Here is a 13,125-nt window from a genome sequence, read left to right as displayed (position 1 = left end):
AAATCCAGGCCCAGTAGATTTTCACCACAACCTGTGGTTAGAATCAATGGAGCTTCTAGCTCACATGGCCCAATTTTAAGGGGCAAAGGGCGCGAAACTGGATTGCTAACAGGGGCGCCAGAGAATCCAACGGAAACATTTGTTAAGCCAGACAAAGGTGCGCCAGGGAGTTTCGAATGCTTAATGGAACTTTTCGCTGCACCAGTGTCCAACAGAAAAGGCTCAACGACGCCCGATGTAGCAACTGCGACGTAAGGCCCTCTCTGATCAACCGGAACTGATACCACTCCCTCTCCTTGTCTTTGGCTGTCCTAGTAATTACTGTCGTCAGTTCCCTGATCGACGTAATAATCGTCTACATTGTACTGCGCAGATCGTCCTTGCGATGATCCACGTTGATCGAAACAATTATTAGAATTAGATGAGTTATCTGAGCGATCATTCTGAGCACCACGACCTCTACCACGTGATGCCTGCTGCGAACCACCACGACCTCCTCTAGATGAGTTGCCATTGTTACGTTCATTCAAAACAGGACAATTGAATTTAATGTGTCCCTCCTGTCTACAATAAGCACATTGATTGTACCCTAACGAGGATCTTTGGGAGGAGGAGTCATTACGAGTTTGGGATCTGTTCGATTGCGGCTGCGATCTAGTCTGTTGTGAATTATTCTGATTCGAACGTGGAGGATACGCTTGCTGAAGCAGCACTTTAGTTTTTAGCTCTTTCGTCTTTTTATCAGCACGGTCGCTCTCTTCTTTCTCTCTGTTCTCATAATATGGTGCCGTAGCCAATATCTGAGCTGAAGTAGAAACGGCCCATGCACTTTCCGAATTCTTTAACTTATTGCTCAGATCGGGCAATAAATTCGAAACAAATTTATCCACGAACAATCTTTGACCACCCTCAGTACCCATATCCTGTCCACTATGGTCGATGAATGCCTCCTCAAACCTCGTAAAGAAGTCGGAGACACTCTCGTCCTTTTTCTGTTTACAAGCTGACAATTTGTCCCAGTTCACCTTCATAGCTGGCATAAGAGTTTTCATTAATGTTATTATTCGTTGGGGAAGAGCAGTAATCATCTGGTCGGGTTTAGCACCACCAACTTGTCCGGCATCTGCCGCTACAATGGCAGCCCAATCACCGCCTAATTCATTCGGATGATTCTCCTGCCGAATCTTAGCCCATACCGGTTGCGGTACGACATTGCCGAACAACATATCGATATCGGAAAGATTCATTACCGTAGCATCTACGAGCTGCAATAATTCTTTGTAATACCCTGTAGGATTTTTGCGAGGGTCAGGCAAAGATTGCTTCACCTGTAACACTTCCGAGCGTTTCCATGGGAGATGTATCCATACTCTCTCAAAATGCCCCACTGTCGTCGGAGGTTGAGCATTAGGATTAGGTGGTATCCAGACCGGTGGAACTTCTCGCATGGGAAATTGGCCAGACTCGTCTGGTTGTTTTTCAATATCCTCAACGAACAATGCATGAGGGATTGGAGCGGGACGAAAAGATAGCAATCGCTCAACAGCACGTCGAACGTTGGTATCCACTATCAGCCCATTTGCGAACTGAAGCTGAAGATCAGACAGAGCGGTGAGCACCTCGTCAGGCGCATCGGCCGCTATCTGATCATGAAGGAACTTACACATTTCGTTGAACACATATCTCTGGGTTGGTATATTAAATTGACAAAACGTATCGAGTACGACACGGGGTGGACTTCTAAGAGGATTTACCATCCAACCCATCGCCATATTATATAGCGCAACGCGTTCTCTGTTTCCAGGAAGCTGACTACGTCTCTGAGGACCATCGGAACCAGCGGACCCATGAACAGGTCCGAGCGAATGAAAAAAACTAGCCGCAAGAGGAGAATTGCGACTACGAATAGAGGGAGAGGAATAAGACACAGGACTAACAAGAGAAGGAGTAGAAACAGTAGCAACAGCAGGAGTTAGCAAAACAGAAGCAGGAGCAGTAGCGGGAGCAGGAGTATGTGGAAGCGGAGGAGCAGTAGGGATAGCAACAGGCAAAGGAGCAGGAACAGTCGGAAGGGCAGGTGCAGGTTGAGGAACAGGCGGAGGAAGAATAGGCGGAAGAATAGGTACGGCAGGAACCACAGGAGCCGCGGTACCTTGTACATACGGAGGTGGCGACTTCATAAGATAAGACATTAACGGATCCTCAACTGGCTCTTCCTTCTTTTCCGACTCCGTAGGCAAAACGGGATAACATTTATCTACGGTCATACGCTGTAGTCTGTCAAACACTTCCTTATCCTTAACCTCCTTATCTCGCTGAAATTGCTCTGCTTTCTTCACTATGGTAGCAACATTATCTCGCTGATTACGTTTAGTCTGTCTGATTTCTTTCTGTCGGGCTTCTTTACGCCACAACCGAAAGGCATCAAACATGGCCGGCCTTGACTTTCTTTCAAACAATTTAATCTCTAGATTATCTAAGATCGGTGCCTCGAAGCTACCATGTGGTGGCCAGCGAAGGTCACCATCTTTCTTTGTATATTTGATCCAGTAATCATTAAAAGTAATCGGGCCTAGCCCATGCTTACTGTAGAGCTCATACGTGGGAGTTCCAACCGGAGGTATCGGACACGAGTCCTCCAGTCGGGAATCCGTACCATAAGGCCTGAAACAACTAAACAAAGTACTACGACCAGGCATCTTGCACACTAGCCGAGTTTCACAAACTTCAAGGGTTACGGGATTTACCAAGTCCCAGCAAAGAACAAAACCCTCGGTTTTTGGCGGCTGCAGTCGTCAAACAACACAACAAAGTACGCTAGCAAAGTGTCACCGACAAAAACACTCACACAGCGTTAACAACAAAAACACTCGCTAAAGTGTCAACAACCAAGAACTCTGGGAGCGACCCAAAAATACTTAACTCAAAGATCGATGGCGTCACCAGGAAGGCCCGTCAATCGTCTCGCTCTACCAAGGTCTACGCCAGGCGCCAAAACAGGTCTACAGTCAGGGCAACAGTCCGTCGCAGCCGTCAGGAGGCGGGAATCTTTGCGGGAAAAGTCTTCGGGCCACTTGTTTCGACAACAGGATCGATGAAGCGGAGTGCACCTTCCCTCGGAGATTTCACACGAAGTTCCTCACGATCGTCGGGCTTGGACCGGTACCACTGATGCAGCCCCACGTTGGGCGCCAACTGAAGGACTGGGTTCTTTAAGACCCAGCGGTGCCAGGGCACAACACCTGAAACCTTCGTGGGTAACCTGCTCCGGCGTACGAATCACAGAGACACGGGACACTTCCTTCGACGTCAAAGATTCAAGGTTTATTTGCTGCAGGGAACACAGATATCACAGGAAGTACATCGAGTGTAGTTCGGGGAGACTGCTTCAAATTGGTTCTGTGGATCGCTCCTTTTATACAGTTTTTACCCATAGGACAACATGGCACACAAGTTTACAACCCGGTTCCCACCATTATCCCCCAGAGGGGTCGCTTTGGTCACTTTGATACACATGAGGTCCGGAACATAAGTGCGGAAACATTTGGCGGTTCCCAACTGTAAAAACCCATCTTCCCAACATTAGCGAATTCCAATCGGTAGTAAAACAGATCGAAATAGGAACAAAGACAGGTGCAGAGGAAGACGGAGACAGTGGGGAGATCGGAAAGGGTGTAAAAGGGGAGGTATCGGGAAACACGAGATACAGGCATCAAAGGGACGTGCCTAATGAGATGCACGGCTGAGACAATAAGTCCGTGCGGCAAGATGAGCCTCAAGCGGCGCCATCTGCCTTACAGTAGCATCCCCCTCGTCGTAAAGACACTTTCAAAGGACATGTGTCTTCCGCAAATATCTTGGGAGTCCCAGGGTCGCGAAGCAGACAACGTCCGTTCGCTGGCTACTTGAGGGCAAGAGACAAAATGGATGCCGTATCTAAGATGGAACCCGTGGGTACAGATGAAAAACCCACATAACAAACGAACGGTTTAAGTTAGCACAGCGAAACTGCGCACACTTACTAAACTCGTCATTTGCGGTTCATAAATATCAGACTCGACCATATTCGTGCGAGTCAAATGCACCACTTACGATTGTCACGGAACCTCAATCCTCTCCAGTCTCTATTCAAAGAGACTCAACCTTTCTCTACCACTTTAAAACTCATTTCTCCCCGTTTATAGATTTAGTCTATTTTTCCTAATTTATATGTACTTTCCAGGATTATGTCCCCTTCACTCTCTGTTCTGGGACTTGACTTACCATCATCCTCACCCTAGTGTATCCCTCACCTGCCTACATCCCATCTCACCTTTCATCTCTCCATCTGTCCTTTCTGTTGTAGTCTCTCCTCCCTATCCCCAGACTGGTCTTCTCCCTTTCTTTTTTCCTGACTGTATCTCCTCCTACTCTCTGGTCAAAGTCTCTCATCTCCTCCTTTGTCTACATTATTTCTTTTCTCCATTCACAAACTTATTTTCCTCAATCCAATTTCTCTCAAAGGTCTCTCAGCTTCCATTCTTCCATCTTGTCCATTCGTCCTTCCTATCTAGTCCCTCCAACCATTGTCGATCTTCAGGCGCTGCCTCCTGTTTCTCCCTTCAACTTCTATTTTATGCACTCCAGTTTCTCAATCCTTCCCTCTATATCCTGTGATCCATTCCTCTTGGTTTACCTAGTGTATGTTCCTCCGGTGTCTTCCCCAATCTTCCAGCTCCTCTTCTCTCTTTGAAGTTTACCCATTTCTATTTCTGCAGTCTCATCTCATCCAGTCCCTCAATCCTGTCCCATACAATGTGTTGAGGTTATAATTGCCCTTCCAAACCCACCTGTAATTCCCCTGGTCTCCCACCCCTTCAGTCTTGGCCCATACAGTCCCTTTCTTCTTTCCTATGCACCCATGCATCTATACCTTAAGCCGTCTCCTTCTGCTCCCATCATTGTATTTTCTCCTCTTTCCCCCTGTGCTCCCAGTGATTGTACTTGAACTGTTTTATAGGATGAGGAGTTAACCGAGGACTTCTTCACACATGTTCTGAAGATGCTCTGTACCAGTAATAACGTCTGCAGACCCATCCTGCTGACCTTTGAACCAGAGAGGAGGGCTGCTCAAAGTGGCCAATCAGGTGAGTCTGTAAAGAATACAAAGTTCAGCAGGGTTCTGGAACGTCACAAGATATTTTGCATCCTTGGCGAGGGACAACTTTTGTACTCACTCCACTTTTTTTGTTATCCATGTAGCTAAATGTTGTATAACCTGTTCTTAGCCTGCTGTCCTTTTTTCTGCAAGGCCTCATCAGGTAGAATCCTTTGTGTAGGGGATTCCAGATGAAGCAGCTGAAAGCAACTTGAAGGTAGGTACGGAGTTGGCTTGAGGTGGATGCAATGAATGACTTCATCCTGATAAGTGATGGAGCACTTCTTGACAAAAAATCCCTATTTAGTGAGTCCAAGAGTGATAATCCCATGGGTGGACACCACAGGTGACTGCCGGTACACAGCAACTACATCAACTGGCCACTGCATCGATGTGGCCAGTGTAGAGATTAACGAGCAGGTCACTTTATCATTCCAGGTCAGTAAATAGCATTTCATTTTATTTCAGGGTACTGTAATGTAACGAAGCATTAAGATACAGTTCAATATAAATTATTAAAATCAGTACGGTTAAATATTTAATGTAATTTATTTTCACTAAAATTCATGGTTAGGGTAAATGAGTATAATTTCAATAATCAACAAATAAATATTTTGAGATAATTAACAGAGGGCATTAAAGTTATTTTAAGAATGAATATTAATTAAATTAAGTCAAGAGTTATTAATCATGGAGTGGGAATTTGTCACTGTGGGGATAGGTGAGATAATTGTTTATTTAAATTTAGATTATGTAAAAGGGTGAGTAATGTAATAAGGTTAAAGATAAATATGTATGTACATTTGAAATAATTATGGGACAGGGTTAGTACTATATTCAGTTTAAAGGTAAGTATTTAATTTATAATAATTTAACTGATACATCTGACTTACCCTTACCGCTGTTTAACAACCATAAAATGAAACTTAAAACAGTAATGAAAAAAGATAAATAATGAACTTAAGATCCTTCAGTAGCCACTGGCAGGATTATCAATAATAGCCGTACAAATACTGATAATTCTGAAGCACACGTTTACACCCAGGGTAATAAAGGTGGGTGAATAATGATGCTAGCAACTCCCTGATGAATGCAAGTAGTAGTGGGAGGACACCCGAGTTTTTTAAAATCTTTTTTGCGCCCTTCTGATGGTTAGAAATGGTTCAAAGATGATTAGCAATGTTAATCTTATGAGTCAAGATTAAAACGAAACACAGTGAGAGGGAATTTAAACCCCTGAATAGTCGACACACTGCCACACAACCCCGGGTCAACGTCAATTTGAATGGGGACGGGGCAGGGGTTCCCCACCCTGAGCCTGCCATTGGCCCTGGGGTCCCCATCCCCCAAGGCCTGATGGCAGCAGTGTCCCAGGGACCTCATCCCACAAGACACTCCTGTCACCTTCTTGCAAGAGCATGGGCAGGCAGAACTTCAACTCCCTGCCAGGGTTCTTTCAGGCAGGGATCACAGGATTGCTCCCACCCTGCAGTAGCAGAAATGAAAGCTACTCCCGCCGGGCAGGAGCAATCCATTGGAGCGGACTGATGCCACACAGGAATGGATGTGGACAGGGGCCATGGACCTCCCACCCACTTAAAAGAAAGTCACAGAAATGAACACACAGGAAGAGCAGAAGTAGGCTTCCCTTACTGCACTTTTTGGAAAAAAATGTAGGCTGGGTGGTAAGTAAATAATGAACAAAAAGAGCTGCTTCATTATTGAAGCACGAGACTGCTAACAAAATATTTGCAGCTTCTTCCCGGTAGCGCCCCATAATGTCCTTCATGTGCTTCTTTAGTTAAGTTTGGTTTCCCTGATGCTTGAATAAGTGGCAGGGGCTCCACCTAACTTTTTTTCAAAGTGTTGTAAAAGAGCTGCTGGATGCACAGCAGCCTTCTTCCCCTCCCCCCACCCTTCCCCCCTCTCCCGGACGGTTTTAAAAACAAAATAGTAAGTATCAGGGGCATTGGATGCATGGGCCCAAGAGAGCTTGCCATTATTTTTAAAGCACTCCCGACTGGATCTATATGCTCCTCAGTTGGAGAGCAGGGACACCTTGTGGTTGGTTTTATGGGTGTATTTTCTGGCCTGAAGGATTTAAAGAAACACTAACACACTTTCATATTTGTTTAGAATCAAACTGTTTTTTTGACATTTCGTTTTGGAAATAATAATTTTGCATTTCCCTGTGTTTGTTTATATGGATTCTTTTGGTATATGTTTATTGATAAATTATTGTAATGATTTTTTGACAAAGTCAATACATCTTTATATAGGTTGATGTGTTAACCTCTTGCTAATGTCAGTAAGCCTGCCTTTTATATTTTAGTGTACTGACTCTTTGACAAAGCCAGAAGGTGTGCTTTACTTATTGGTGACTTTTTGACAAAATGATTGGATCTAGTTCATATATGTTGCCTTGCTCATCCCATGATAAAGACAATAGGGCTGCCTTTTATAATTCTATATTTCAAAAACACGTGTTTGACTGCCCAATCTTAAGAGGCCTGGTCCTACACCCAACCACACAGTGCGCATGGCAAATGGCTGTGCGCAGCGGGGAGTTAGGTGCCCAGGGCAGGTTAGGCATAAGGCCTGGCTTCTTCGGCTGTGCGCGGTGGGAGGGGGGGGGGTGTGCCTGCAAAGGGTTAGGTGCAGGACCTGGGCCAGCTGGTTGGGGCATACAGTGATGTACATCTTACTTTATGTTAAGAATATACCGAAATTCACAGAAAGAAAACAAAGGTTAGCGTGACGTTATTGTTAGGAATTGAAATAATATTTTACTTTATATTTACATAAAAACTAGACATTCATTGAAAAAAGGTTACAATTACATTATAGTCAGGAGAATAAGTCAGTAAAAACATAATGTTTCAAACTAACAAAAGTACTGTAATTTATCAGTTATAGTTGTCTCAAATAGCTATAACTCGTTTCCCAATGTAACTATAACTCACGTCATTGCCATGCACTGCTAATTAGCTCACATATTATATCACTAATGACATTTTATGTGACATCATTGATAACATTACCGCAACATCTGAAATGAAATCATTGATAACAACGCTGCATGGCTGGGGCACAAGATAGTTATTTAGGGTACAAATGATAGTTACTTGAAATTAATATGAGGTCAATTTCAGTAGTTTCTTCTAGTTTCAAAAGGTATGTTTTAACTAATATGTTTAACTAACTATAGCGTCCCTTTTAACTTTTGGGTATTTTTTTCAGTGATATATATTTGTATAAATATTCTTTTTACAAAGTAAGCACTGGGGGCAGTGTATGTACCTCTGTGATTACTTCTATGCGTTTAAACAAAAAAAAAATATCTGACTAACTGAGAGAAGAGAAGGGCATTTATGGAGATTAAATTCTATGAAGAAATTGAAAATTGAGTCACAAGTGCAGAACAATTTGCCATATATGCAATGCCTAACAGAATTGCTTTTATTTATTGAAAGCTGCCCTCAATAGGTGTCTTTGGCACACCTGTTTGCACTGTATTCCCTTGTGAGTGTTACTTTTCCATCTGTCTGTCCCAAGGGTGCGGCATGGCGTTGGGTGCTGTGCCTGGCCTGCATCCAGCCCCTGAGCCCAACTCCCCAAAGACACCAAACCCCTTGCCAGGCATGACCTTTGGCTTGCTTAGCGGGCGTTGGGCACCTAGTAGATCCTGCGAACAAACCCCCTTATGCCACGAACCGCTGACTTTGTCATGTACCTATATAAAGGGTGTCATTATTAGTAAGGAAGGCATACTGACTGTCAAAGAGTCAGAACACTAAAATATAAAAAGAGGGCATATTGGCTTTATCAAGGGATCAACACGTCAACATTAGAAGCAGACCTTTTGGCTTTGTCAAAAAGTCACTAATAGTTACTATTAAATCTATATTTTGTGAATTCACACATTGCAATGCTTAATTATAGTGATCCTCACAAATTATTTTCAACAATGTATTTAGTAAAAATAAAATTGTATGTCTATTTGAAATATTTCCATCGCACAAGGCGTAGCTATAGGGGTCCTGCACTCACCTACATCATTTAGAAAAAAAATGGTGGTCCTCCCTTCTAGGGGCACCAAGAGCATGGAATTTTTATTTTTATTTTTTGAAAGCCTTTGTAATGCAGTTTAGAACCCTGCGGCTGGAACAGTGAATGTGATAAAATGGTTACTCTGATCCTTTACCATTCCTGCTTTACTTACTTTGTATATGCAGAGGTGGCATGATACCCCTCTCCCCAGCCATTTCATGTCTCAATGTCAAAAAAGACAGGTGCAAGACAAGAACATCCATGGAATCACTCCTTGGTATGAAAAATGAAAAGTGATTAAAATCAACATTCACACCAATGTTACAAATTTATTACTGGTTATGGTTAGGGTGACCAACTGGCATTGATGCAAATTCAGGACGGTGAGTGTAAAAAATCAGGACAAAGGGTCAAAATTCAGGACACAAATTCAGGACAGGAGGTCAAAATTCAGGACAAAACTTCAGGACAATAGGTACGTTTTACAGACACATCAGAGGTCGCGCAATAGTATATAAGTAAGCCCAGCCATTTCCAAACATATTCAACCGTTTGCAAACCTATTCATCATGTATCCTTCCATCTATCATTTCACTCATCCATCCCTTCATCCATCCCCTCATCCATCCTTTCACTCATCCTCCATTATCAATCCATCCATCCTTTCACCCTATCCATCTGTACACTTATCCATCCACTCTTCATCCCATCCATCCATTCACTCATCCATTCAGCCATTTACCCTTTCACCAATCCAGCCATCCTTTCACTTACCGATCCTTCCACCCATCCACTATTTTAGTCATCCATCCATCCTCCCTTTCTCTCTCCATCGACCCTTTCACTTAGCCATCCTTCCTTCCATCCATCCATCCACCCTCCCACCCATCCCTCAATCTACACATCCACTCATGAATCCACCCATTGACTCTATCACTCATCCATCTATCATTTCACCCCTTCACACATCTATTCATCCTTTTGTCCATCTACCCTCCCTTTCACTCACTCATCCATCCTTACATCCACCCTTTCCCTCATACGCCCATTCATTCACCCTTGCACTTATCAATCCATCAATCCTCCATCATTTCACTCATCCACCTACCCACCCATCATCCACCCAACCATCCACCCACCCACCATCCACCCACCCACCCATCCTTTCATCCACCCACCATCCAATCCACTGATCCATCCTTTCACCCACCCACTCATCCATCCATCCATCCTTTCACCCACCCACTCATCCATCCTTCCATCCTTTCACCCACCCACTCATTATCCATCCATCCTTTCACCCACCCACTCATCATCCAGCCTTTCACCCACCGACTCCATCCACCCATCCTTTCACCCACCCATCATCCATCCATCCGTCCTTCCCCTCATCATCCATCCATCCTTCCCCTCATCATCCATCCATCCTTTCCCCTTATCATTCATCCATCCTTTTCCCTCATCATCCATCCTTCTACCCACCCACTCATCATCCATCCAGCCTTCCCCTCATCATCCATCCATCCTTCCCCCTCATCATCCATCCATCCTTCCCCCTCATCATCCATCCATCCTTTCACCCACCCCCTCATCATCCATCCATCCTTTCACCCACCCCCTCATCACCCATCCATCCACCCTTCACCTCATCATCCATCCATCCATCCTTTCACCCACCCCCTCATCATCCATCCATCCCCCCTTCCCCTCTTCATCCATCCATCCACCCTTCCCCTCATCATCCATCCTTTCACCCACCCCCTCATCATCCATCCATCCTCTCATCATCCATCCATCCATCCTTCCCCCTCATCATCCATCCATCCATCCTTTCACCAACCCATCCATCCATCCTTCCCCTCTATCCATCCCCTCATCCATCCATCCATCCCCTCACCCACCCAGCCATCCCCTCACCCATCCATCCTTCCTTCCCCTCATCCATCCATCCCCTCATCCATCCTTCCCCTCATCCATCCATCCTTCCCCTCATCTTTCCTTCCTTTCATCCAGCATCCATCCTTCCCCTCACCCATCCATCCATCCATCCATCCATCCCATCCATTTATCCTTCCCCTCATCCATCCATCCATCCATCTCCTCATCCATCCATCCTTCCCCTCATCCATCCATCCTTCCCCTCATCTATCCTTCCTTTCATCCAGCATCCATCCTTCCCCTCACCCATCCATCCCATCCATTTATCCTTCCCCTCATCCATCCATCCATCCATCCATCCATCTCCTCATCCATCCATCCTTCTCCTCATCCATCCATCCTTCCCCTCATCTATCCTTCCTTTCATCCATCATCCACCCTTCCCCTCACCCATCCATCCTTCTCCTCATCCATCATCCTTCTCCTCACCCATCATCTTTCCCCTCATCCATCATCCTTCCCCTCATCCATCAACTAGCTACCCTACCACCCATACATCCAGCTATTTACATTTTCTCTCCATCCTTCCCCTCACTCATCAATCCATCCATCCTCTCTCATTATCCATTTATTCAATCTTTCATTCATCCATTCACCCTTTCATTAATTCATCCAGCGATTCACCCATCCCTTCACTTACTTACTCGCCGACCTTTCCATATTAATTTTGAGCTGAGCCCTTTTGAGAAGAGGCCCATCAAGAACTTCACCCTCGCTACAGGGGCCGTTCCAGGACTGGGACAGAAGCCACTCAGGGCAGAGGCAGGATCCACCACAGGATGGGGACAGGAGCCTTTCTAGGCGGGGGGGGGGCTGCAGGAGTCATCACTGGGGGGGCAGGAACCATCAGTGGCGGGGGTGGGGGGGGGGGCAGGAGCCACCACGTGGGGGGACTGGAGCCATCACGGGGGTGGGGGGGGCAGGAGCCATCACAGCAGGGGGAACAGGATCCACCAGGGTGGGAACAGGGGTGGGCATGCAGTATTCAAGTATCATCTTGGGCTCCTCGCCCCCTCCTGCACAAGACAACAAGAAGACAGGCTCTCTGTCCAAAAGGCCACCCCCCACTGTGATGTACCGTACTTACAGGAGATACTCTAAGAGAACTGATTGAACTGATTGTCCTCCATACTTTGTTAATGAGTGTGGGTGCGATTGTGCCATTTCTTTATTTTCTTACATTATAGACTGCATGTTTGAAGAATCGAGGTTTTCTTACAATTTAGTGACAGTAATTACGCTCTGTAAAGAGAACCACGTGCTGCCTCGGTGTAATCAGGGGTGTAATCAGGCCGGGTCTGGATGTTTGGGGCCCTGGATAGAAATGGAATGGGTGAGCCCCCCTCTAAATAGCAGAGACATGACACATTCAGGGCTGTTTGCATGTGAATAGATGTCGCTGCTCCTGAACCTGCAGCCCCTCCCTCTCAGTCACCTTCGAAGCACCTCTTAACAGGTCATCAAGGGCTGGAGGTGTGAGGGTTGCCATCCCGCTGTGCCTCTCCAATGCTGCGGGGCATCTGAGGAGCTTTGGTGCAGCATCTGAGTCAAGAAGGGAGGTGGGTGCAAGCTTGCCGGCTTTAGGGTGAGGCAACCGGTGCCCTGTTAAAATGACGGACAAATGGCGTCCGTTAAAGATTCCTTCACGGACAACGGACAGACGGCCGAAATTACGGACTGTCCGTGAAATTTACGGACGGTTGGTCACCCTAGTTATGGTGTGTACCGGTGAATTAAAAAGGCTGGTAGCTTAACGTCACATACCAATACCCATAGCCAACATGTTTCACTGCCCTACAAACTTATTGGCAGATTCATAAGGGCTCACCACTTGATCACTTTGTCTTGCACCTGTCTTTTTTGCACAAAACACGCATGGTTTTGTTTTTGGACACTTTATTTTGAAGAGGAATGGCGACCAATGATGAGAAAGGAGCAAGAAACTGGTAAACATCTGCCAAGGGCCCCGAGGGTGTTCTCCCGTGAGGTGCCTTCCTCTT

The 13,125-nt window shown here is 45.5% G+C and overlaps 1 protein-coding gene across 1 annotated transcript in view; it reads left to right on the top strand.

Annotated features, from left to right (window-relative positions):
• The window catches only part of CTC1 (CST telomere replication complex component 1), a 167,800-nt gene that overhangs the window by 140,484 nt on the left and 14,191 nt on the right, over nt 1–13,125 (top strand). Inside the window, exon 23 of the mRNA XM_086945964.1 lies at nt 5,000–5,126. Coding sequence (XP_086802090.1) covers nt 5,000–5,126 — 127 coding nt within the window. The remainder of the gene's footprint in view (nt 1–4,999; nt 5,127–13,125) is intronic.

This window comes from Lissotriton vulgaris, chromosome 12 (genome assembly GCF_964263255.1).
Source record: "Lissotriton vulgaris chromosome 12, aLisVul1.2, whole genome shotgun sequence".
Classification (NCBI taxonomy): Eukaryota; Metazoa; Chordata; class Amphibia; order Caudata; family Salamandridae; genus Lissotriton; species Lissotriton vulgaris.
The sequence above is the reverse complement of the archived record's forward strand: the minus strand, read 5'-3'. Positions and strand labels throughout refer to the sequence as shown.